Genomic DNA, 26,698 nt, shown 5'->3' on the forward strand with positions numbered 1-26,698 from the left:
ACTCTGTGGGCTTAGGAGGGGGGGTTGTGTGGTGCACTGGTTACCGTTGCAATCTGTGCAGTTCCATCCACGATGTTAGGGGCGGACTGGCCAAGGCGTTCAGATGCTCCAGTTTCCAAGCCCCCAACTTTTTTCTGCCGCAGGAGTTGCCTAGGTTCCCGCGATCCGTACTGTGTTTGGTTGCGTACAGGGGCTTGTGTCGCCTTCAGCAATGAGATCAGGTAAGCCAGATTTTAGGGGCAACCCGTGACGCTCTTTCTTTTTTGTTCCTGCGAAGCAGGTTTAGGAAAATCTTTGTTGCCCTGGATGTGGCTGAACAACAACTCCCGTTAACCCCAGGAAGCATGGCCAGTGGCCAGAGATGAAGAAGGGAGTCGGCATTCAGAAACATCTGGAGGGCCAGAGGTTCCCCCACACGAGGAACTGGCTGTTCCTCTATGCCCTGGCATTCTTTCATCATCATGAGAACTAGAAACTTGACATTTTGTTGTTGTTGTTGTTTAACAATAATTGGTTAAAGGGGCTTTGGGTTATCGAGGGAGCTTAGATTATTTTTATGAATGAAGAGTTTATTTTCCCCACCCTGTTCCGAATTCTATGGAATTCAAATTGTTATGCGATGCAGTTACAATATACATGAAATAAAAGAAGCCTCGAGAGTGCAATTTTAAAATATCACACAACTTCTAGCACAGCACTCTGCAATTGCTACCAGAGGCAGGGAAACCCCTCATCGGTCTGTCAAGACCCTCAGCAATTTCCAAGTGGTCCTTGGCGGGGGGGGGAGGTTTGGGAACCACTGCTCTGGGCGTCATTTGCAAAATCCTTGTGATGGCCCAACTTCATCACCACCCAAGCTGTCTCTCATTCTCCTTCCCTCGAGCCGTGTCCTCTGGGGACGGAGAGAGAGGGGTGGATTGGGCAGCTCGCTGTTGTTTGTTGTTGCTGCTTTTAATTCCCCTTCTTCCTCCATTTCCCGTGTGCCAGCCCATTAATTCAGTTAGCTGAGGACTTCATCAAGCCGGCAGGCTTCGTTTTAATGAGATTTCTCTCTTTTCCTCCACCCGCCCCCTGGCCTCTCCCTCCCCTCCGCAGAGGTGGGTTCGAGCAAGACGTTGAGAGCGCCACCAAGTACACAGGGAACTGTCAAGGTGAGCGGCCTCGAAGGAGCAGGGTGGGGGGAGCTCTTCACAGCTGCCCGGGACAGGAAGCCGCGTTTGCCGTTTCGTGCGGGTCTCGGCAGAGGAGAAGCAGACCTTGTGCTGTGTCCCAGTCCAGCTATAAAACTCTCTGAGCCGGACAAAAGCGCCAGTGTGTGACTCTTTCCTGTTGCAACCCACCCCCCTCCTCTCTCCCCCCTTTGGCTGTCGTTGACAGCCATGTGAATAACTGTTTTGTGTAGGTGTGTGGGTTTTTTTGGTCAAAGTAAAGGCCACTAAAATGGGATATAGTTTCTCAACCGCTCTCGCTTTTTTGGGGTGGACTGTGCTACAGTGATTTACAGATTGGTTTAACCTTTGCCACCATCCAAGCGCCTGAGCCCTGGGACCTAAATGTGTTTGCTCCCCCCCCAAAAAAAACCCACAGGAGCTATTGTTATTATTATTATCCTGCCCTTCCTCCCAGCAGGAGCCCAGCACGGCAGTTATGAGCCAGTGGTGGCTATAGTGCCCAGTGGGGCAGAATTCGGGGAGGCCAACAGTAGGCGGAGACAGAGCCAGTGACAGGCAGCGAAAGAGCCAATGACAAGTGGAGATGGAGCCAATGACAGGCATAGCCACCCCCTGATTGGCTGTAAGCAAGAAGGCAGGCAGGTGGGGACTGGCCAATGGCAAACAGGGTGGTGGGGCAGTGTCCTGTTTGCCCTAATAAAATAATAAGAAACATTGCAAATGTTTAGGCAAGGTATGTTGGATCTGCTTGTGATGGAGAAGTATCCCCTTCAAAGCCAGAATTTACTGTGGGGAATATGCCCTTCTGATTTCTGTTGGGGGAGAGGGGTAAGAAATTAGGAACGTGGACACTCTAGCTACTTGGGGTACCCTCTCCATCTGATAGGGATTGATAGGGGTGGGGCAAAGGGCTGACAGACCAGGGTTGATGTTGGTAACTTGTCTTGAAAAGAAACCTTCATATCTCGGATTGGCTTGCCTGTGCATCCAGTACATTGGTCAGAGAGGAAGCCCCTTAATAATCAGGGTGTTCTTGATGCACCTTCTCATTTCTGACTGGACTGAAGCCATCACATATCAAAGTCCCCTGAGGACAGCAGAATCAAAGAGAGAAGTCTTTCATTTCTCGTCTCCTAAAGGGGTCTGTCACTCCCCCCCAAAAGAACTAGTGGTTAGGGATTTTTTGTGGGAAGGGGGACTTGTACAGATGGAGAAGTCTCCGCAGAGTTCCTGCTTCCTTCACCAACTCCAAGTCGCCTGCCAGGAAGGTAGCCCATTTTGATATTCCAGTGAAATTCCAGTCCAGGCGTTTTCGCCATATAAAGCTGGGAGGGGGTGGGTTCTTTTTCAGCCCAAGGGCCGCATTCTATTCCGGGTGACTGCCCGAGGGCCACATTCCAGTGGTGGGCAGGGCCAGAAGCAAAAGAAGGCGGGGCAATGGACGTAAACTTCCCCTTTGGCCAGTTGACTGGTTTCTACCCATCCTCTGCCCAGGCCTGTGAGAGGCAACATCAGAGTTCAAGGATGCCTTCTAGCTAGATAAAACCATTCAGGGCCAGTGAGGGGTGTTGTCTGGGGAGACTTGTGAGGGCCAGGTAGAGAAGCCTGGAGGGCCACGTTTCACCCAGGGCCTGATCCAATTGCTTCTCCCTTTCCCAATATTCCTCCAGGTTTGGCTGACTAGGTGCACGTCGCTCTTTCCCTTAATTCACACATACACACCTTTCCCTTCTCTCCTCTATTCCTTTTTAGATGTCATAACGGCCCACGGGAACCACGATGGCTCCAGCGACTCTGCATATGGTCAGTACATCCATCTCTCATCCTTCCCCCGAGTTCATGGGCTTTCCTATCCCACTCGTCTCCTTCCATCGCTCACTCCACCCCTCACCCGCCCACACACAAAAAGTCACCCGCTGTCCTGCACTCTAGGGGGGGCGTAGAGGGCGATCGGCCAACAGCCAATGTCCAGCGCAATCATCAAGGTTCCAATGGGAAGCCTTACTCAAGGGCCGCCATCTTGGATCAGCCCATTATGGCGGTTTAGCGTCGGACTTGTCTTAACAAGGTTGCAACAGCCTCTGTCTTGGGGGCACCATATTTTTTGAGGGTGGAGGGCTCCATCTTGACAGGAGCCGATCGGCTTCCAGTGGTTTTCAGCAGGAACGCTTCTGCTCTGTGGAGTGACACTGAGACGGTCTTATTTCTTCCCGGAGAGAGGGCCTCCAAGACTCCTTTGTGTAAAGGAAGAGACCGGGGTGCATCAGCTTTCGCTCCAAGGCCTTCGGTGTTACTGTGGTTACCAGCCTGCTGCCGCTGAAGCCCAAGATGGCTGCCAGCCAACTCCTGACCTATAAATACCAGTTCAGCCACTGAAAGTTTCTTCTTCTGAATTGGGGTGGTTGTGGACGTTTGTCTTGAAAGTCGCAGCCTCCTGTGCCTGAAAGTGTGGGGATTGCCTCAAATCCATTTTTGAAAACTAGGAGCGTCTTGAAGGATCAGATCGCCCCCACCCCATCTCTCCCTGTCACGTCAAGCACCCCTTTTTTCATTCACCCCACCAGCAACATCCAACTCCCATCATTATGTGTAGAGGGGTGGTGGCATCCTCACTTTTGTTGGGGTTAACCTCCCCCAGCCGTCTTTCCGTGGAGACCTTGCAAATCGATACTTCCCAAATGTTTTGTGTGCAACTCACGCCCTTTTCTGACGTTGGAGAGAGATGGTCTTTGTATAGACAGAGAGAGACCCCTTTGCTCACTTCCTTCCTGGCCAGCAACCAGTATCCTCACTCGTAGCCTCAGCCTGGGCAGGATTTGACCCTCTCTTGACGGAGCAGGAAGCCAACGGCCATTTTTGTGCCAAGCCGAGGGTCTGGAATCGCATGGATTCTGTGGCCGGCAAGGGCGGGGTGTAATTTCTGTAGCTCATCCGTTCCTCTAAGCTAGAGGTTGGGGACCTGTGGCCCTTCAGATGGTGCTGGGCTCTCTACAGCCCCAGCCAGCGTGGCTAATGGTTAGGGCACGAGTCCGACACCATCGGGAGGGCCACAGGTTCCCTGGACCCTGTTCTAATTTTTATTGAAGGGGGCGGATTTCGTAAAAGGCACTTTCGTGTCAAGTCAGCAGTGAAGCAGGAGGGAATCGCTCTGTGTAGGACTGCAAGCCTCGAAATTCCCCTTGCTTTGCCATTGCATGGTTTGAAATCCGATGTGCAGGGTGTGTGTGTGTGACTAGATTGCCCCATCTGGTCAGAGATTTTTTTTTAAAAAAGGTGGTCTCCCCCTCGTTTGAGCTTGTGGGGCAAGAAAGACCTACACATGCACCTTTCTCTCATTAAATGAGCCTGGGGAATAGAACCCAGGTGTCCTGACATAAAGATGGGGCCAGCAACTCTGGCGAGGAAGATCTGAGCGCGCAATCAGCTTGCCCGCAGGAGGTCTGTCTTTCCCCATCTTGCTACCCCCCTAGTCCCCCCCAAGCCCAGCTCCCCCAAGTAAGAAAACTGCCGAGCCAGTCAAATGCCTGGAAGAAAATTAGAACTGAAGCAACTCCATTAATTACCCAGCAGGGGAGAAATCTCTTGATTTAATGGGAGTGGGAAGAGAATGCCAGCTTCTCTTAGCATTGCCTGGGGGGGGGAAGGGTTGGAAGTGTGAACATATGGGGGGGCAAAGAAGGGGTGAGATTACCTGGGCCAGGTTTAAACCTGACCTCTCTTGAACATCACCTGTGTCCTGATTTTTCGGCCATTGGTGCGTCGTTCTAGTATTGTAGGGCTCTGGGGTCAGCTGAGGGTGATTTTTGGGGGGGGATGTCTTCTGGAGCATCAGGCCTCCCCCTTCCCATATTTCCTCCCCTCCCCCCTCTTTTTATCCCCGTCTCATTGCAAATCTTGGCAGCTTCCAACTTGCCGCTTCCTGCGAGGACTGCAGAGCGGGAGAGGAAAACGTCTGGGATTCATTAGGCAACTTGGCTGCTTCAGCGTTTTGGGGGCCGGCTGACACGCAGGCAAACCGAGGCTCTGCCGGCTTGCGCAATGGCCCCCAGTGGTGCAAGCTCGACCAATTAATTGGGGGCCCTTGCATGTTCTTTTAAGTGCAGGCATCGGGCCCTGGTGGCTAACAGGACATGTAGCTTTCTTGGGGGGGGGGAGCGAAACACAATGGGACGTCTGTCCCATTTTGGGGTGGTCGCCAACTGCGTCCTACTTAGAGTAGACCCACTGAAATGAATGGGCCTCAGTTAGCCATGCTGATAGATTTTCACTGGGTCTGCTTGGAGTAGCACTAACATTGGGTTGCATTCAACTCAAGTCGACTCAAGAGTAGACCCACTGAAATGAATGAACGGCCGGTTGGCTCTTAACTAGGTCTACTCTGAGTAGGGCTAACAGTGGATGCAGCCCTTTGTGACAGTTTCCCCGGAGTCCATGGCAAGCGTCTGATAAACCCTGGATCTCTCCATCTGCACATTAATAGCGCAGCTTGGTGTGCCGTGCCGTTCATCACAATGACATTTCCCTCCTGTGGATTTTTTTTAACCTCTCTAGCGGCTCTCAGCTTTTACTGAATTACACTGCTACAGTACTTTAGGGTGTTTTTTTTTTTTTAATAAATTGAGACAACCCACCCCATTTCCACAGATTGTGCCCTATGGCCATGCTCAAATTGCAGAGGGAGGGTAGCTCACCTCACTTTCACCGTGGGCATCCAGCTGCTGTTTTAGAAAGCTGCAGGAGAGGGATGGTTTGACCCACATGCACCCTCCCTGCTGAGCTTGACAAGGACAGAGATGGGGAGGAGGAGGAGGAAGCTTGATAGCTAGGGCCACCCCCTGGAGTGGCTATAAGTCACAAGGCAAGAGAATGGGGGCTGGCGGAGGGCAGATTCAGTTGGGTGGGGCAGTCCCCCACCAGATCAGCCTCCACTGCCCATCCTTGCTCTAGGTATCTGCTCCAGTGCTATATTTTTGGAGGCCTGTGTCCACAGCCTTCACACCACTGTGGGGACTTTCTGGAGGCCGCCCCCATTCTCCACAACCGGCTGGGTCCGTTCTCCGACTTCCCGTTGTTTTATTTCTTCCCCTCCTCCCCTCTCCATTTGTTGCTGTTGCTGATGTTGTCTTTGTCACTGGTAACGCAGGGCAGATGCAGACCACCGTAGCCACTACCGTTCTCTCCGTACCCTTCCCAGAAGCGCCCGCAGGGTCTCTTCCCGCTAGCATGGCTCCTGATGCCCACCTGGCCCCTGGCGCAGGGGACCCACGCTCCACCCTCCACGTGGCTGTGAGCAAGCAGGGTAAGAAGCAGGCCCACTCGTCTGGCCCACGCCCACTGTTCCCACAGTACGGCACTCCCACGATAACCACGGGCTGCGCAAAAATCACTAACTCAGCACGGGGGGGAAACGGTTGGGAGGCGCACTTGCATTTAATGAGTGACCTGGAATGTGGAGGCATGCGAAAGTAGAAGTAGATGCACCGTTCTGTCTTGCACGTTGGGCATTGCACTGCCGGGGTGGGCAGGCTGCTCATGGGCTTCCGGGCAGGCCACAGACACCTCTCCCTGCACGGAGGGTGAGGCTTGTGTGAGTCTATTTGGGATCATGTGTGTGGGAGGTGTGGGAGGGCATGTGCACACATTAGAAGTGAAGCCTTTGTTTCTATATTTGAAGGTGTGTGTGTGTGTGTGTGTGTGTGAGTGAGAGAGAGAGAGAGAGAGAGAGAAGCTATGTACATTTTAGTTGAAAAAAAGAATGTTTTAAGTGTTCAGAAAGTTGAGGAATGATGCAAGCAGCAGTGTAGTAGTCAAGGGTCCTGGAGGATCTTAGACCCTTTATTTTGGGGGGAGTCAGGTCCCTGCAGGATCCCTATGTCTCCAGCATCCTATGAGCCAGTCAGCATGAAAAGGGAGTGTGTTAGCCACTGACAAGAGTCCCAATGAGCGTCAATTGCAAGCAAGCATTGATTGATTGATTGATTGATTGAATTTATCTCCTGCTCTTCCTCCTGAAAGAACCCAGGGCAACAACTTTTTTAGTTGATTAGCCAAGCCAAGTTTTAGAGAGTGAGATATCTGTAACTACAGAAGAAGACATGGTGAATCCTGATGATAACATCCCATCGACATCATCAAGCACCAGGGGATAAACACGTTAGGCGCCAAATGCAGTAATTCCAGCAATATCTCTTGACAGTGTGAAGAGACAGTCAAATGGTGATAGTGACAGAGAAACAGAAAGCGGTATTCAAGCCTGGCCTGATTATTGTATAATCTTAGAAGGGGGCATGACTGTGACATATATGAAGGGATCCTGCACTTCTGAATTTGCCACTACACCCCTGGGTGCAAGGTTGCAGAAGGAGGATGTCTGTGAGACAATAAGTTTGGTTCTGTGCGTCTTGGTGGTCCTTCCTGTTTCGGGAAGGATTATCACAGAACAGCAACAGGTGCGGAAAGGAGGTCATCAAAACGATCTAGGAATATCAACCTCTGGGCTGATTCATCTTGCGCCTGCTGAATCTGTTGGCACAGCAAGACATGTCCTATGCTCTTATAGCATTATGTGCGAGAGGCCCCTGTCTCATCTGGGGATGGATGCATCCGTCAGTTTTGCTCTCAATTTTTACCAATCTTAAGATTCCGGATCAGTTTGCAATTTTTTTTTTTTAATCCTCTTGAAAATTCACCTGCATTTTCCCCCTATTTCTTTGTTTTCAACCATTTATACGCCATTTAATCCTGTTCTTTTCTAAGTGTTGTGCAAGTGAAGTTACAAAAGAGGCCCAGACCATTAAATCCATTAAAATTAACCACAAAATTAGAAAAGCAGCCTTTAAAGTTTGGGCATGTGTTTCTTCTAAATAATACACACATTTTTCAAGCAGTTTCCCCTAATACACATTTTCCACACTTATCCGTAATATACACATTTTCACATAATTTTTGTTGTTGTCATCAGAGAACTGCATTGCAAAATTTGGAGATGCACAGATTTCAGAGGACGGCTGCATATTGTTTTGGGAAGTTCAAATTAGTTAGGTTTATATTAAATTGCAAGCCAGGTTTAATTTCTAATTCTTGTTCCAATCTGCTGTGAGATTCAGCCTGGGCTTTGAGTGAGTCCATTTGCAACCTTTCTTTTCCCGTTTGTAAATCAGGAAGAAAAGTGTCCCACCTCACAGGGTTGCTCTGTGGCTGGGTTGAGGGGAACGACAAGCTTTCCGTGAGTTGAAAACGTAGCACAGACAGAGCAGGAGAGAAAGAAAGGCCCACGAGCGGAAATAGCTCTTAAAAAGCTGAGCCGTTTGGGGAGAATTAAGCATAATGTGTATTACGAACACACTCTTCTGTGCACAAAACAACCCTTTTTCTTTCTTTTTTTAGCAAAATGCAAGGAGATGGGTTTTTGGCAGGGGAGAAAATAGCCCTCAGATTGCAGGCAAATGTCCCCAGAGAGCTGCAGAGAATGAGTGAATGAAGCTGGCAGGGAAGAGCAGGGGAGCGAGAGCAGCCACCAAAAATAAACTGGATTTTGTGTTTCAATTTAGCGAGGAGCATATCAGCTGGGAGCAAAATAGGATTTCAGAATGGATTCTGCAACTTACTCTGAGGCCAGGTCACTCTGTACATGCTCAGAGGCTTCCTGCCACCACAGCGGGGTGTGTTTGCGTGGGTGCCATTACAAGGATCATATGAGGCGCACATCCCCTCCTAAGATGATAAAACCTTCTAAAATTATAAAATAATCTGGCCCAGGCTTGAATACTGCTTCCTGCTTCTCTGTCACTGCCACTGTTTGACTGTCCTTTCTCACTGTCACAGATATTGCTTGCAAGGCTTAATTCAGTGTCTCCACATTTATCTCCCGCTGCCACCAAATTGCTTGATGATGTCTATGGGATACTGTCATCAGGATTCACTGCCTCTTCTGCAATTAAGGAATTTTCACTCTGCTTAGGCCTTTTGAAGTCAGAACCAACAAAGGCTTGCTTGCCATCGACACTCGTTGGGACTCTTCTCAACGGCTAACAAACTCCCCTTTCAGCTGATTGGCTCGTGGGATGCTGGAGACATAGGGACCCTGCTGGGGCGCCTGGCTCCCAAAAAAGTAAGGGGTCTAAGATCCCCTGGGATCCCAGATGACTACATCCCTGCCTCGTAGAGATCCATTGTGGAGCCATGATGCAGTTAGTTGCCTCTGTGCGAAACGAGAGTTTCCTTCTATTTAAAAGAAGGGAGACGCTTGAAGAATAAAACCTCAAACCACATGCCCCAGAACGGGGAAGGGGTGAGGGGTGGAAAGGCACTCTTGGTAAAGCTCCATAGTTAATTAGTCTGTGATATTCTTGCCAAGAGGCGAATTTGTATATTTTTTTTAATGATGCATTTATTTATTTATTTATTTGGTTCTCAGCTGTTTAAACTTAACATCTTCCATATGGCTTGCATTCATTCTACCCGCTCGATGGGTCTTTTTGGATGGGAATATGGGGGCTGTGGATGACGCCCAACTACTCAGAGCAGACCCCTTGAAATGATTGGGCTGAAGTTTGTTGTGTCTATTAAAGGCAATAGGTCTACTCTGAGGAGCAGAAATTTGGTTTGGTTCACATATAAAGCTGAAATTGTCACATTTGCACTTCCCGAAACCATGTGAGAACCGACACAGCCATCCTTCAAAATTTGCACATCTCCAAGTTTTGCTACGCAGTTCTCCAACAATGTTTACAAAAATGCATATGTAAGGGGAAAGGGTGCATAAAAATGAATATGTATTCATGAAACGAGCATATAAAAATGCATCATATTAGGAGAAATAGCTTGGAAAAATGTGTACTTCCGTCAAAACTGCATACAAAAATGCGTCTAGTAGGAGAAATTTGCACAAGAATGCTGAAGAAATTTCATGAGGTTTTTTTTAAAAAAAGTGCAGATCGCTGCAAAAATGCAGAGAACTGTATTTAAGATTGGGAAAATGAACAATATATAAATAAGTATTCATTTTATGCACATTGTCCTCTAATATATGCATTTTTGTAAACGTTTGTTAGAGAACTGCATTGGAAAATTCGGACGAGGACAAGTTTTGAATGGCTGTGTTTTAGTTGTCATATTGTTTCAGAATGTGTTAAATAGATGTGAAGTGAATCAAATGTCTCCTTCCTAGCCTTACCGCCCCCCCCCAGTAGGTTAACTGGAGACACATAATGAGAGCCCTGCTGGGTCAGACTGCCGGTCTGCCTACTAGTCCAACATCCTGGGCACAGCTTGAAGGAAGCATTACCTAGTGGTTGCTGCTCCACAGCTGCTGGTTCCCGGGGTACACTACCCCTGAATCCGCAGGCTCCATATAGCTTTCATGAACAATAGCCATCCACCCACCTCTCCTCTCCCTCCTTTTTCCAGCCCTCTAAACTGCTGGCTGCTACCAGAACTTGTGGCAAGAAGTTCCACAAGTTTTATGGCATCTTCCTATGCGTTACATAAAGAAGCCTTTCCTTTTTGCCTCTCCTGAATCTGCTGCGAAGCAGTTTCGCCGGGCGGCTTTCTAATATTCTATGACAGCAGGACGGGTTTGAGGAATGAATGGTTTCAGTTCTGGCGCAAGAGACGGTGCGTGTTTGAGACAGAGCCTGGGGAAGGCATGGAAATGAGATTGTTGCTCTTGCTATTTTGTCTTGGAACTTAACAACCCCTGCAGCTGTGGGACTTTTACGGTGGAATTTTGTAAAAGGCAGGAAAAATAAGACTTCCTGCTTTTGCATTGAGGGGGAGAAGGAAAGGGGGGGAAGGGGAGACGGTATTTATCGAAGGAACTGTTCGCTTCTCGTTCCTCTTTCTGAAAATGAAGAGTGCACTAAAAGCACCCTCCGTAATAATATTAATGTTCAAAACAGCATCAGGTCATCCCACTGGTAAAGCGGGACAGGATGGATGTGGTTCGTTTTACATTTCAATGCGAACCTGCCTCGCTCGCTCTTCCAGAAACCATATGAGAATCGAAACGCAGCTATCCTTTGAAATTCGCATTTCTTTGGATTTTGTGACAAAGCTCTCCAGCCCCCTCCCCACCCAAAAAAGCGTGCAAAATTGTACGTTAGAGGAAAGCCTACAGATAAAAATGCACTGAGCGGTACAAAAATGCATGATGTGCGGCAACTCTGCACAGGGGGGAAATGTGTCTACTAGGAGCAACTCAAACGCTGACAAATTTTCAAGAGGACTTTAAAAAAAAATTACCCAAGTGTTGCAGAAATGGAGAGAACTGAACGTGTTTCCTGCGATGCAAAATCAAATTCTCAACTTCTTCCTCTCTAGAGTTGCTATCGAGAGTCAGGAGGGAGGAAGCATTCTAGGGATTGGTATTCAGTGCTAGTCCTACTCGGAGCAGACCCATTGAAGTGAATAGGCAGGACTAACTTAGGTTCATTTGTTTCAGTGGGTTTGCTCTGAGTAGGGCTGAGTTGAAGACGACCCTTATTCTGATGTTCTAGTGCCCGGCTTATTTATTTATTTATTATTTGATTTATATCCCGCCCTTCCTTCCAACAGGAGCCCAGGGCGGCTTCTGGGCTTCCTAAAGATAACTTGTCTGGCTACCATTGGGAAGGGGATTCTGGACAACTCCAACCACCATCCCTGACCATTGGACAATGCTGGCTGGCTCAGGGGCGAAACTGATGGGATTTGGAGTCCAGCAACATCAGGAGGGCACCACACTCTCTGCCCCTGCTCTGGAAGGCTGGCTCGGGTTCCTCTTGATGGCATTGAGCAACCGTTCGGGGTTGAGCTCTTGCTTTAGGTGCTGGGTTTGAATCCTGATGCCCCCCTTCCCCAGAGCCACCAGCCCAGAGGCTCAGAGGCCGCTGGCGAGAGAGATTTGTGAGGCGGTGGATAGAAGAGGCGCAATCTGTGTGGGCAGTGTTGATGTTAGGTGGTGCGTGTCTTGCTTGGGACACCAGCCGTCCAGTCCCCTTGGTGGATGTGAGTGCCACCCCTTGAATCCTCCTCTAACAGCCCAGCGGCTTCTCGGTGGAATGGATCCGTGTTTCGCCGGGTGGGGGCTTGTGATAACACACTCGTGCACGTGAGCGCCAGGGAACTGGGGGGAAAGAGAGAGAGAGCCTGAACAATTGTGCTTCTTGGGTACGGCATTTCTCAGTTACTAATCGCATGAGATTCTCCCCCTTCTTTTTTCCAGCATGTCAGGATCTATGGAAAGGCTTGCCTGTTCAGCAAATCTTTTAATATATTCTCTCCCAGCACATGCACCTGTCCTTCCTACAAAAATGTGTTCTTGCGGGGAGGGGGGGAGGGGGGGAGGGGGACACGGCATTTGGCACGTGCCGGGAAATTCCTCTGTGTCTGCGACGGTCTTGGTTCTGAGGTTTCCTTGCTCTTCAGATGACCACACAAATCTGCCAAGCTGTGAGTGGCCCACTCAGCTTGGGAGCTAACTTCCTCCCTGATGCCTGATAGTCTGGTTCTGTTGAAGAATGGGCTAGCTCTTTGGTCCTCCTGACCACCATCAAGATTTCCTTCTGAAAGAAGCACCGGCCTAGGGTGGGGAGAGGTAACCTCTTCGGACTGGGCCTCTGTGTGTGTGTGCGTGCATCCTGAATATCCGTACATTTTCACAAGGTATAAATATCCAGCCGCAAAAGAGTAAAGGAAGGTGGCTTATGATTGGTTCATCTAGGCAGACCCCTGGCCCCTAGGAGCCTCCATTCTGAAACTGACCCATATGCGAGACAACAGAGAAGTGGGGAGGAGGGTGGGGCCCAGTGAAGGCTGGCGGTCCCAGTGCCAGCGGTGCAGGGAATCCACCCCAGGTTTTAGTCTGGACTCTCAAGGAGCTGTCCAAGGTGCTGCACTGACACGGGGACCACCAGCCTCCACTGGGATGGGGGGCATGGATAAATGGAACACATATGCGTTTGGTTCAGGTCCACCAACTTAGGCTTTGTTTTGGCACGGGGTGAGGGTCACAGCTGGGCCTGTTGTGGTGGCTTGCCAGTAACAATGGCGCTTTAGGTGGCTGGATTTCCCCAAAGCGGTGAGGGCCAAATCGTGTGGACCTCTGTCATGGTTGGAGAATGCAATCTTCCAGGTTGCACTGAGCTCTTCATTGGAAGGGATCCAGCTCCCTCTCCCATGCGATGCAGAGTTCTATGTAACCCCGGGCACTTGCGTACTTTGATGTCCTCAGGGTTGAAGCTGATTAAAAGTGCCTCTTTTTCCTTGTTTTCTCACCTCAATAGTGGGTGCCAGGCAATGGGAGGGACCAAAATGGAAGGCCACGATTCATGAGCCAGGGAGGAACAGACACAGCCCACAGCCAATCTTCTCAGGGGTCTACTCTGAGTAGGACAAACGTTAGATGCAACCCTAATATTTTTATTTTCCCCTCAGCTTTCAGGCCTTTACTCATCCCTTCCCCCTTTCCCCATCTGGTTTTCCTTTTTATTTCTCCCCCCCCCCCGCCCGCTCACCTTCTCTTATTCTTTTTCCACATTTTTAATCACAAGCCAGTCAATGCCTTGATGGCTTTTCCTGATAGTCTAGGTCTGGAAGGCACAAACTCATCCCAGAGCAGCTTGGCCGAATCGTTGCTGCTCATTCTGGATTAATTTAAAGCATGTGGATTTTTTCAATTTATCCAGCTTTAGAAATAACAACCTTAATCTCCTTTCTCTAGTACTCTTTAATATTCTAGTTTCAAATCTGTGTACAGTGACAGATTTTTGTCGTTGTTGTTGTTGATGATGATGATAATAAATGTGGTGTAGCGGAGAAGGAATTATTTTTATGTCTAAATTTTCTGAAGATGTGATCTCAGTTTAACTATAAACGGGTTCAGAGGAGGGCAACAAAGATGATCAGGGGACTGGAAACAAAGCCCTATGAGGAGAGACCGAAAGAACTGGGCATGTTTAGCCTGGAGAAGAGAAGACTGAGGGGAGATATGACAGCACTCAAGTACATGAAAGGTTGTCACACAGAGAAGGCCAGGATCTCTTCTCGATCGTCCCAGAGTGCAGGACACGGAATAATGGGCTCAAGTTGCAGAAAGCCAGATTTCGACTGGACATCAGGAAAAACTTCCTAACTGTTAGAGCCATACAACAATGGAACCAATTACCTAGGGAGGTAGTGGGCTCTCTGACACTGGAGGCATTCAAGAGGCAGCTGGACAGCCATCTGTCGGGAATGCTTTGATTTGGATTCCTGTATTACGCAGGGGGTTGGACTTGATGGCCTTATAGGCCCCTTCCAACTCACTATTCTATGATTCTATGATCTGACTGCAGATAGTCTGTCACATTCTAGGTCATGAGGGTGGGCTAGCAATTTGAACAGAACCACTGGACTCCAGAAATAGATAAAAGAATTTATTATAAAAAGAATTGTACCTAATACAGTGTGGATAGGCTTGAAGGACACCAGCACTAGATCAATACACATACACAATCCAGACCATCTTAGAATGACAGGACCCCCTGGGAAGACATCTTACACCCCTGGACGTGGGACCTCTCAGACCCCAAAGATAAGACCCCCATTATTTCCACTGTACCTTGTTAAAGATTCTTTCCAATTGCCTTTGCCATGACCAACGAGGTGAACTTCCAGCCCTCTTCTTGGTTCGGCGCAAACGCACGTGCCTCTTGGGCCTTCCCAAGATCATCCCTATGTATGTGGGTGTGCCCTGGTCTTGTGGTCAGCATGAAACCCTTCTTCTCTGTTCTTGTGGTTTTTGCCCGGTCCTAGTTTATTTTGGGGTACTTGGTCTTCTCTCACTTCTCCTTTTAAGCCCAGGAACAGCACTTTATTAAAATCTAGCTTTTTATTTATTTGTTGATTATTTGCTTTATATCCTGCCCTTCCTCCCAGCAGGAGCCCAGTTTTCTCTTGCCAGCAAACCCTTAGCCACTTGTTCACCCAGAATCCCTTGATCGAATCTAACCAGACATTTGCCTGTTTAAGAATAATGGGGTTCAGTTCTCTTACGGTGGTCAGAGTGTCAGACTAGGACCTGGGAGGCCAGAGTTCAAATCCCCACTCAGCCGTGAAGCTCACTGGGTGGCTATGGGCCAGTCACCGTCTCTCAGCATAGCCAACCTCACAGGGCTGTTGTGAGGTTAAAACGGAGAGAGAGGGGAACTGTGTTCGCCACCTTGAGCTCCTTGGAGGAATGGTGGGATAGGAATGTAATAAACTAATAATAATAATAATAATAAATATTTTTAATTGTTGTTGTTATTACTAAATTAAGATGCTGCTTAATTCCCAAGCTGGCTTCTAAGAGGTTTGCAAGTATAAAACCAATCGCAAAAAAGTATAAACACACACAGTTAAAGTACACAATAAAACAGTTTCATCAGCAGATTGAAATAAACATCCACAATTCAAATGCACAATAAAACCAGCCCATTTTTAAAAAACAAACAAACACCAGCACCACAATGAAAAGGGAATTCTAGGGAAATGTACAACTAAACCGTGAAGCATGCACAAATTGCCCTCTCCTCTCTCTCTAAATAAACATCGATTTAGGGTGAAATCCTATATCCATTTACCTGGGAATAAGCCATGTTGAGCTCAGTTGGCTTTACTTCTGAGTAGGCATGTATAGGAGTGCACTGTGAGCCACTAGCGTAGGCCCTTATCACAGTTAATCAGGGCTGGAGGACCTTTTGCAGACTGAGGGCCACATTCCCCCACGAGAAACCTTCTGAGGGCCGCATGCCAGTGGTGGGGCCAAAGGATGTGATTTACGCCCTTATATAGTAGGTTGCATTACAACCATGCAAAAGTCAGAGGTTTATACTTGTGTATGCACGCGTGTGCGCAGACACACTTACCCCATCCAGGCAAGCAAGAGTCATATTTCAGGGACACGCTCCAGCCAAGCAAAAGCTCTCAAGGAGGGTGTGAATCAGAGCTGCTAAGGGGCTTGGCCTGGGAGAGTTCTAAGGGCCAGATTTGGAGGCCTGGGGGCCACATTTGACCCCTGGCCCAAGGTTCCCCATAGTTGTATGAAATAATTTTGTACTTTTTTGGTTGAAAGCACTTTATCTAAGTGATTGCTGTTTACACAGCACAAGGCAGAACCAAGTTCCAATATTTAAGTTGTCAAATTGTCGTGTTCAGACTTTGAAAAAGCACAGGCAAAGTGAGAGTGGCAGAGATAATTAGCAAAATGCACCGGGGGTGAGGGTGGGGGGAAATCCAATAAAAGAATGAACTTTATTACTAAAAAAAAAAAAATGTTCTGCCTGTTTGTCCTGCTAAAATTGCAATTGGCATAGCAGTAAAGATCTTTCCTGTACAACATAACCTGCAGTGAAATTAAAAGTAATTGATATTATTATTGTATTATAAAACTGTAGATCTTGCCTGTTTCTGAAGTGCTAGGTAAGTGGGATTCAATTTTATACAGCATAAAGATTTTTTATTATTATTATTATTAAATAGTAATATTTATTGCCCTGCTCCATTACAAGTGCTATGTAAGTGACAATTTTATATAAGCCCCTTTTAAAGCCATTGTAAGTGAACCATTTTCTTGAAATTAGTGTTTTTATTGTACAGTCTGAGCTGTTTAAAAAGGCTCGTTAAAAGGGTTTTAAAAGTTTTAATCTCCATGGGGGTTTATGGCTGTTCTGCTAGGTCCATTGCACACAAACGAGCACATTTAAGCATGTGTAAAGCTGAGGAACACCGAGTCAGACCACTGATCCATGAAGCTCAGTAGTGTCTGCACTGACTGGCGGCAGCTCTCCAGTGGTTCAGAAGGGGAATCTCTCACCAGCCCCAACTGGAAATGCCGGGCATTGAACCTGGTCTCTTTGGCATGCAAAGCAGATGCTCTTGGAGCTGCTGCGGCCCTTCTCTTAAAATCAAGAGTAAGTTTCCAGTCCTCATGGATCGAAATAAAAGGCTGATTTGAACAAGAACAGAGGAAGTTGCCTTCTCTGGAGTCAGTCCACTGCTCCATGCGGCTCAGGGTTGTTTGCACTGACAGGTAGTGGCTCTCCAGGGTTTTAGGAAGGGGTATGTTCCCAGCCCTACTTGGAGATGCCGTTATGGGGGGTTGAACCTGGGACCTTTTTGCGTGCCAGGCCGGTGCTTCGCCACAGAGCCACAGTCTTTCCAAAGGTGAATTAAAGTGGACGGCCGTATCTTTGTGTGCAGGAATCAAATTTCTGGGCCACATTTTAGAGAGAGAAAAAAATTGGCCTGGCTCTAGCGGATTAAAAAGCGGCCCTTAGCTTTTCTCCAGAGAGGTTTTCTGCATATGGAGCCTCAGAATGAGATCCAGGCCTCTTCACTCTAAGTGTGTGGGGACAATGTTGCAGTTGCTAAGTTGTGGGGGGAGAGAGAGAGAGAAGGGAAGCACTCTGCACAGGCTCAGGGGAACTTTTCCCTCAATGTCTGCTCCTCTGAAGGGCGTGGCCAGACAGGAGGAACCAGTGCTAAATGGGTGTGGATCAAGTAGAAGAGGATGGGGCTAAGAAATGTCTATGAGAGCCCCCCCCCCCATGCATGCCACTGGCAAAGTTGTTATAAGGAAAACATTGCAGGGCTCAACCCCTGAGTCATTCTTTGTGAGCGGAAATTCAGATTTCCTTTGAGACTTGAGCACCACTTTAAAAAAAAACACCCAGACTTGTAGGACACCAGAATACCACCGGTGCACTTTTCATTGTGCAGTTTCCACAAAAGTAGAGTGACAGGGTTGTCATTCTAAGACGTTGTCCCAAACTGTCACTGGTACAACGTCCCCAAATTTCAACTGGTTACCACTTACCGTTTTCCTTCTGCAAACAAGCAAATGAAAAACACCTGGGGCATAACATCTCCCAGGAATGCATTGGGGTGTATTTACTACTCCAGCCAAGATTAGCGCATTGGGACAGTAAAACACCCTGTCAATTTTTCATAGAAAAATGGTCAGGGACAGGTCAACAAAGGACAACATTCTTTGGGTTGGGTATTGTCAAGCAGACGTCTTCTGATGCCACGGACACAAATGTTATCTGGGGTCAAGATAATGGAAATCTCATTGGGGTAGAAAATACACCCCAAAAACCGTTAGTGTGATTATTTTTTTCCCCTTTGACACTGGATGAAAAACATGAGAGCTGCAACATTGACTAGATTAGATTAATCCAGGAATGGAGACCCTGTTGCCCTCCAGATGTTGCAGGCTACAACTCCCATCCCCCCTGACTGTTGGCCATGCTGGCTGCTGGGAGTCCGTCGATATCTCTGGGAGGGATACACATGCGACACTGACACAAACTGGAAATAGACTGAAATCCGCCCAGCCGTATCCTGCCTCCCCATGTCCTGGGGGCCAGTCCCATTGAACTCGATAGGGCCTGCTCCTGAGCATAGGACACTCCCACAACCACACAGGGAGGGGGAGGAGTCCTGCAGCTTTGCGGCAGCAGTAAAAGAAGGTTGGGCACCATCTAGTGCCGTTCGATCTGGTGGGCTGACATCTCCAAAATCCATCCCATTGAACGCCCAACGCCCCCCATTCCCATTTCCCGTTGACCATCTCCAGTCATCCTCCCCAATCATCCCATCTCCTGGCTGTTCCATCTGTACGTTGGTGTGAAGCTCAGGTCACATCGACACCGTACATTGAAAGCACATCTAAAGCACATGGTTTCTCCCTCCCTCAAAGAATCCTGGGAACTGTAGTTTGTTAAGGGTGCTGGGAATTAATAGCTTTGTGAGGGGCAAACTACAGCGCCCAGGATTCTCTGCGGGGGAAGGCATGTGTTTTAAAATATGGTATCGATGTACCCTGTGGGGTGTGCTTGCGTGTATGTATTTAAAAAGAATCCAAGACTAATGCTAGCCTTATGTTAAAAAAAAAAACCACAATCCTCTTCTCTGCTTGGCTGATCTCCAAATTTCTCTTCAGAAATTTCACACTGAGGATTTGTGTTTTGTTTTGCTTGAAGTGAAATTTCAGTGGTAACATTGGGTTGTATCTAATGTTAGTTCTGAGTGGAGCTATTGAAATTAATGGGTATGACTAGCTTCAGGGGCCGAACATTAGATAACAACCTTTTATTTATTTATTTTAAACGGCTTGTGATTTGTGCACGGTCAAAAAGACGTCACAACGAGCCCGTGTTTTCTGGCCCTTTTGCAAAATCCTTCCCAGAAATTCTTTTTCTTGGTCATCGAATGGATCCTGGTGATATACCGTGAAATGGGCGTGGGTGGCTTCTGCTTGCTAATTCTCCTTCCGCTTCTCCCATTTTTGCTTCAGGCGTGAGACAGGAGTCAGATGGGCGCGAGGACTCCAGGACCGTCCATTTCACCTTCCTGATCGGCTGCATCTTTGTGGCGTTCATCCTGGGCGCTTTTCTCTCGGGCCTGTTTGTCTCCTGCTACTGCAACCACGCTTTCCAGAAGGCCAAGCATGGCAACAAGGACCCGGAGAATGGCATCCAGCGCCCGCTGTCCCTCCGGAGCTTGGCCAAGATGAATGGCCTGTTGGAGACCCAGGCCAAAGAGAGCTTGATGGAAGCCTCCGCCACAAAGCTCTATACCACCCTGCTCCCCAACGAGAAGGAGCTGCCCAGCACCGCAGCCAAAGCCCATCACCCAGAGCTCTCTGGCTTGCCGACACCGGAGTCCACGCCAGAGCTGCCAATGAAGAACATGAAGGCTATCCGGAACCAGTGGGAGAAGAACCAGAACTTCAACAATGCCAAGGAATCGCAAGGGAAGGTGCCGTTGATCCACATGCCCGTCTCCAGTTCTCACCACTTCCCGTACCCCAGTGCCGTGGCAGTTCCTGGCAACGTCCATGGTTATGATTCTCCCTTGATGGGCTACCTGGACGAGAAGAAGATCCCGAACTCGGAGCGGGTCCTGCTGCGGCACTCCCAGAGCTACTTGCCGAAAGGGGTGGAAGTGACGGCGCTGGAGGAGCTCTTGAAGCACCTCCATGAAACCAACGGCTCCCCCAAGAAGGGCCTGGGGGGCCTCCCTGTCCACTTCCCATCCACCACTCCCCACTGCTCCATGTCCTTTGCCAACCGGGTGCAGCCCAAGATCCCTGACGTCGAGAGCGCCCCATATTACAGCTCGTCCACTTTGCCCAGGGACAGCCTGCCGCGAAGGCTTGATGTCCCCCCAGACCCACCCCCGCAAGCCTGCCTGGAGAAGGCAGGCAGGCCGCACCCTGCCCACAGACACTCGCTCTGCATAGCCCCCAAGCTTGTGAACGTTGGCGGGGGTGGCGGGGGGATGCTGTTGCGCCACCACAGCCTTGGCCAATCGGGGAGGCAGCCGCCGGCCCTCCTCACCCGCATGCACTCCACAGGGACATCGGTGCCCCAGGAGGGCCACCACCATGCCATCTTCCTCTCCAGGCAGCACAGCTACGGAGACCAGGTCTCGCTACCCAGCCACGGTGGCATCAAGCGGTCGGTCTCCATGATCAAGCCGGGCGGACCTTCCCAGTTGCTCTTCATGCCTTCATCGCCTCCGGCCCAGTCTTCTGGGCAGTTCAATTACTGAGCCACTGGGGGTGAGAAGCTTGCCTGACCACCCAGATTCCAGAGCTGTGGGGCACGGAACCTGCCGCCCTGCTATTTTGGGGCCCTCACCGTTGCCATTCCAAAATGGCAAGCAGTTGGAGGGACCGTTCCACACACACCCCGGGACTACATCTCCCAGCGTGCCTTGCAGTGGGGTGGGGTCTGTGTGCAGATGGGAAACGGTGGGAGGGAAGTGCTGGGTTTTTCTCTCTTCCCATTGCGGTAGGCAGTGATCCCAATGACCACTTAGCAATTTGCCAAAGGAAGCTAATTCAGCCCATTTCTCTCTCTCTTTGAATGCACTGAGATGGAGATGGGGGGCTTTTGCGGGCAAAGCTGTGCCCGAATCCCGAGCACTCATAGTTTTAATTATGCAAATAAGGCCTTCTGCGCCTATGGTGATTAATAAATTACTTTTGTCCCATCGTCACATAATTCTGCTTCCAAAAATGTAGGCAAGCTTGTTTCTGTGGACGCACAGAAGGTAGATAGCTGAGATGGATTAAGAAAAAAGGGATAGAGACTACAGCAATTGGTAGTCCTAGGAGGCAGCTATGGAATTGCCTCGGTTACTTCTCTCTCTCCAAATCCCCATGTTTTTTAAAGTTCTTGGGTGGCATGAGGACTAGAACCTTTAGCCTCTCCAAAGGAGAACTTGGACTCTTGAGTTTTTAGAATGTTGCATTTCCATGCTTGCTGGGCAAAATCACTGCGGACCTGGGTGCTCACAGTTTTCTGCCTCACTGGTTTAGTTATTTTCATCTTGAATTGGCTTTTGTTCCTTTTTGAGGTTCACCATTTCCTTAACCAGGCTGGGAAGCTGTGGTGGTCCAGGCCTTTCTGAAATTAGACTATGGCACGTTTGTGGTGGTGATGGCCCCCTTAGGCATGAAATCTGGCTTCAGAGCCAGATCATCAGCACATTTCTTGGGTCTAGAACATCACATCCTTAGTGGGAAAGAGTTTGGCCCCCAACCCACAGCTGTGGCATCTTTTTATTTATTTTTCTGAGCGGCCACCTTGGAAACGTGAAGCGGACACTCAAAGCCAGGCCCGTGACAGTCATCCTTGGGGATTCGTTTCCGGAATGTGTGGATCTCTTGTATCAAGTTGATGGACCTGATCTTTGGGACAAAAAGGATTGTGTTGTGGCTTATTCTGGAGAGCAAAGTTGCTTCTGCTCCCATGGAAAGCCATTCTGGGTTACCTCCTCAGCAAGAATATTGTAGATTCTGGACTCCTTCTGGAGAGGAAAATGTAGCATTGAAATCCTCTTGCCTCTCCCGTCAGGGCCTATTTGTTTCATTCACTTTCCATGGCCCTTTTCCTGATGCTGAACACACCATCCTTCTCCATTTGGGTTGTTTAGGGGGTGATGAGTGCAGAATTCTCTCGGAGAGCACTGTCCGGATCTGCCCCATTACCCTCCCCCTCTCTCTCTAATATTTTCTCCTCTCTTGGACCTTGCTCCTTCCAGATTAATTCCCATTGCCAAGAAGATGGAGTTAAGATTGTCCATTTACTCCCGTGGTCCTTACTCACTCCTTTATTCTGTTTTGTTATTCGTACTATTATTTTAAAAAACTAATTAAGCCAGTTTTACAAATTAGTCCCAGAACTTCGGTGGACTTGCTTCCAAGGATTTTGTACTACGCATACCTGTCTTTCTCACTGGCAATTCAAACGCCAAAAAAGGTGAAAGAACAGACTTGCTCCCAGTTGACAAATTCTCCAGCTTGGTCACCTCAAGGTGATTCTGACCCGCCAGAGGTGACCAGGGAAAAGTCTGGCTAAGCTCCGTCTCTTTTATTTATTCGACACAATCATTTTTAGAATTTGTAAGATTAAAAAGGAAAAGGCTCTTTTTATAGTCCCCGCTTTGAATCTCCGCATATGTTTACATCAGCCCCTCAAATTGTTGGCCGTATCGTTCATGGATTTGGTAGCAAGTCGACGAGTGGTGGGGGGAGAGAGGAATTATTTCCTTGGAGAGAGCCAGCCGCTACTGTCCCCTTGTAAGGACAGTTTATCCTGCCCATGAATACAAACCAAGGGAAGGGGGCTGGAAGGGTGTCAGGCTATGCCAAAAACCCCATTCCAATTTTTTTTTTTTAAAAAAATGCACCTGTAATGGTTTTTGGCTCACTCCTCGGAACATCGTTCCAAAAGCATTGTACAAAAGTATAAATAGATGTGAACATTTCATTGTTTAACTTCGTTATATGAGAAGCAAAAAAGAACAACCATTTGAAAAAGAACAAAAAATTAATCCTACTGTGTAGGAATGCCAAGCCAGTGCGCCGTTCGATAGCACTGGGGTTGTGTACATTTGGTATCCAGAAGGATTGTTGGTGCTTGAAATATATATATATATATATAATCTCTTTATGTCTTGAAAGGCAGTTCCTTTTTATTTATTTGATTTCCTGGGGGATTTGGAAGGGGGTTGTCCGTGGAGCAAGAGCCACCCCTCTCCTGGCCATTTTTCATCATCCAAAACAGTGATGGGGAACATCTTGCCCTCCCCTCTACGGTATCGGAGTTTCATATATCTTGCAGTGGAGTGCAGAAATAGTCTGGTGAGACTGTTGGCTGAAAGAAAAAAGAGTCCTTACATTTATTTCTACTAGGAAATAAAGCCGTTCAGACTACAGACATACCTGCGGCCATTGTAGAGCTCAGACTCAGACGCTCTCTCTGACCGGCTAGAAAAGGAGAAGAGAGGAAGTAAAGCCTGAGAAAAAGCAAACAAGGAGTTACCAAAGAAGCGCGGTTGCCTTTCTCTCATGTGGGCAAGGGAGAAATTGGCACTCTGGCAAGAGAGAGAAGTTAAGCCTCCCTCCCTGTGCACCATGGCCCCATGTTATTTTTAAAGCAGGGAGGGGGGAGTATTCACACATTTTATCGTCCTGTCTGTTTTCTTCTGAAATGGGCGAGGGGGCCCCCATGCACATCCATGGGCTACTGCCCCTCCTTTCGTTTCTGAAGCCAGTCTTGGTCATTAGTCATGCAGGCTTGGCCTTTTTAATAATGATAGTAATAATAGCAACAACGATGATTAATAATAATAAATACAGATTATAATAGTATTATATATTATTCCATCTATATCTGGAGTTCAAGGTGGCATACAAACATGGTTCTCCCTCTCCCAGTTTTATCCTCACAACAACCCTGTGAGGTCGGAGATGCAGTGACTGGCCCAAGATCACCCACTGAGCTTCACAGCCAAGTGAGGATTTGAACCCTGGTCTCCCAGCTCCCAGTCCGACACTCCAACCACTGCACCACAATGGCCCCCAATTATTATTGTTGGTCGTAATTCACAATGACAGTAATGAATGCGTAATGAATGAACTGATCTAAAGCATCCATTTTTGAATGGTGGCCTGTATATAAAACTCAGGTCGGATCCTGCGGGACAGAAAGGATGCTTTGCCTGCAAGTCTCCCCGCACACAAACGCACAGGAAACCCCTTCACATCTGGCGGATTGTGAAAAACATTCCTCTTTTTGTTGGCCTGCCTGCTAGACACCTAAGCAAGGTCCACCCATCCTTTCCTCCCTCTTGATTTGCATTGATGGGAAGAAGAATTGATTACTATAAGCCAGAGAATCCACGGCTTGGAAGGGGGAGCTGGTGTTCTTTCCTGTTTTTTTTTACAGATGGCTTCCTATCACCTCCACCATCCCAGGCGGCTGATGGATAACAAACTCCCTAAACCCACCAAGGAAATACCTGATTTGTCACCCATTGATGAACTCATTGTTTAAATAAAAGGTTGGGGGTGTGCAGGGAAGAAGTTAAGACACCCTTTCCTGGGCCTGGTGCCGTCGTCCATCTCTTTTTAAGTCTTTAAGGTGCCATGAAACTTTTTCATTTTATGTATGAATCTCTTCCCATCAAACATCCTGAAGCCCAGAAACAGAGGAAGCCGCCTCTTACAGATTCAGTATAATAACAACTGCCAAGGGTTGAAAGTGGTGCGTTCACAACATTTCACATTTCTTACCAAACCCATCCTTACGACGAACCTGCAAGGTAGGCTGGTGTTGATGTTATTTCGCTGTACATTTGTTGCCCTGCTTGCAGAAGATTCTTGGAGCGCCTTAAAATAAAAATGGTAAAAGTCCCCATGAACCCTGTGATGTCCCAATCAGTGAAGAGCAGGGCTCGACCAACGTCAGACCTGACTTGAAGATGCCAGGGGAAATTATTCTCATCTTTTGTTTTACCAGGGTGTGGAGGAGGGTTGTGTATGTATTTTTAAAATTATATTTGTGTCTATTGATTACAAGTACATTGCCCTAGGAACCCTGCACTGAAGGACAGCTTCAGCACCAAAAAGGTATTAGGTGATAAGCAAATCTTCCGAGGGAGAAAATTCCAAAGTCTCTAAAAAGTGCAGGGGTGGTGCCCCACTGCAAAGTAGTGGTGCCCTGTAGACTGGCCAGGGGTCCCATGGCCTGCGGCGGCCCCTGCTACAAGCCAACGGAGAGGAAGGCTTGTTTTGAAACTGACAAGCTGCGTCCCTTTTGCCTAGCTCTCATTTGGCGACCTCGCCACTGTCTTCCAAACAGTGTAGGTTTTGCACCATCTCCAAGGGCCGCCCCAAGGACAACACAAGGGAGTAGCCTACATAGGGAAATCTTCAGGGTGTGAGGATTCTCCCCATGACCACAGCTCAGGGAAACTGAGGCTAAGAGGCAGCAGCTTGCGTATTTGGCTACCTAGTGAGTTGGTGAAAGGAGCAAAGATTTGGACGGGGAGGGGGAGGATTTACCAGTTCACTCTTTCATATTTGTAATCTCTAGATGGCGCCCCTTCAGGGCAGTGGTGGAAGGTCACACAGCACGACACTGACCCATTGTGGACGGCAGTGCAGCTGTCAGATTTGTTGGGGTTTGGATGCCCACTTTTGCTCTACAAACCTGGAAGGGAACTTTAATCCTGACTCCCACCGCCCCGCCCCACGTGCTGTGTTTTGTATGCCATCCTGACGCCAATGTTTACACCATCGTTTGCAAAATTGCTTTTCCCTCCGACGGCAAGTTCTGGGTGAGCTGCCAATCCCATTACAAGATGATACACAGCACTTAGCTCGGATGATCCTCAGGAGACCTTTTCCTTTACCCGGCAGAGATTTTCTCTGCTTGGTGATTGCCGTGCAACAGGGACAGATAAATGCTAATTTTCTATCTCCCCCCCCCTGCACCCCATTGATTCAATCTCCCTCCATTCCACAGTGAGTAGCTTTTTCAATTAATTTCCTACGGCAGAGGAGGAAGGAATCAACCGGCACCCAACTCCGTTGGTGGCCAAATCTCCTCTCATAGGTTTTTTTTTAAAAAATTATATATTTATTCCATTGGTTTTTCATTCTCTTCTGAAGTGATGGGGATTCGGGCGCTCTGCAGGCTCAGGCGGATAAGTACCTCCAAAGGGCCTGGCTGCTGGGTTAGGCCATCTGATCCAGCAGCCTGTTCTCACAGTGGCCAACTGGATGCTTCTTTTGGGAAGCCCGCAAGCAGGACCTGAGTGCAACAGCAACTCTCCCTTCCTGCGGTTTCCAGCAACCGGCGTTCAGAGGCCTGCTGGAGGGAGGACAGAGCCATGATGTCTTGTAGCCATTTATCCAGAACAATGAGGACTGGATCCTTGCTTTGTTTTTTGGGGGCCATATCATAGCTCCCTTTTGCTGGTCCTGAACCTTCCAATGTTCAGCGACATTGGATGCCCGCAAGTTCTAGGGTTACACGAGAGGGAGAAAAGCTTTTCTCTGTCCATTTTTTCTCTGCCATGCATCGTTTGAAACACTTTGAGGAGCTGCCTGAGGTGCTTCGGCAACTTTAGAGAAGTTCGGATGAAAACCCGGAGCGGATTCCGCTGCCCCACTGGCATGGAGCCGCCCAGCTGTCTCTGCAACAAGGCGGCTTGTTGGAAGGTGG

At 48.5% G+C, this 26,698-nt stretch overlaps 1 protein-coding gene across 8 annotated transcripts in view; it reads left to right on the forward strand.

Moving 5' to 3' along the window:
- Positions 1-23,133, forward strand: part of SEMA6C (semaphorin 6C) — a 100,246-nt gene extending 77,113 nt beyond the window's left edge. For 7 of the 8 annotated variants that reach the window (XM_061606883.1, XM_061606886.1, XM_061606885.1 and 4 more), the window contains 5 exons: positions 144-221; positions 1,096-1,151; positions 2,925-2,975; positions 6,316-6,471; positions 19,471-23,133. In XM_061606883.1, coding sequence (XP_061462867.1) covers positions 144-221; positions 1,096-1,151; positions 2,925-2,975; positions 6,316-6,471; positions 19,471-20,729 — 1,600 coding nt within the window. In that variant the 3' untranslated portion in view covers positions 20,730-23,133. The remainder of the gene's footprint in view (positions 1-143; positions 222-1,095; positions 1,152-2,924; positions 2,976-6,315; positions 6,472-19,470) is intronic. The other variant, XM_061606890.1, reaches the window with a different exon arrangement.
- The last annotated feature ends 3,565 nt before the right edge of the window (positions 23,134-26,698 follow it).

The sequence above is a fragment of the Rhineura floridana genome, chromosome 22, assembly GCF_030035675.1.
Source record: "Rhineura floridana isolate rRhiFlo1 chromosome 22, rRhiFlo1.hap2, whole genome shotgun sequence".
Classification (NCBI taxonomy): Eukaryota; Metazoa; Chordata; class Lepidosauria; order Squamata; family Rhineuridae; genus Rhineura; species Rhineura floridana.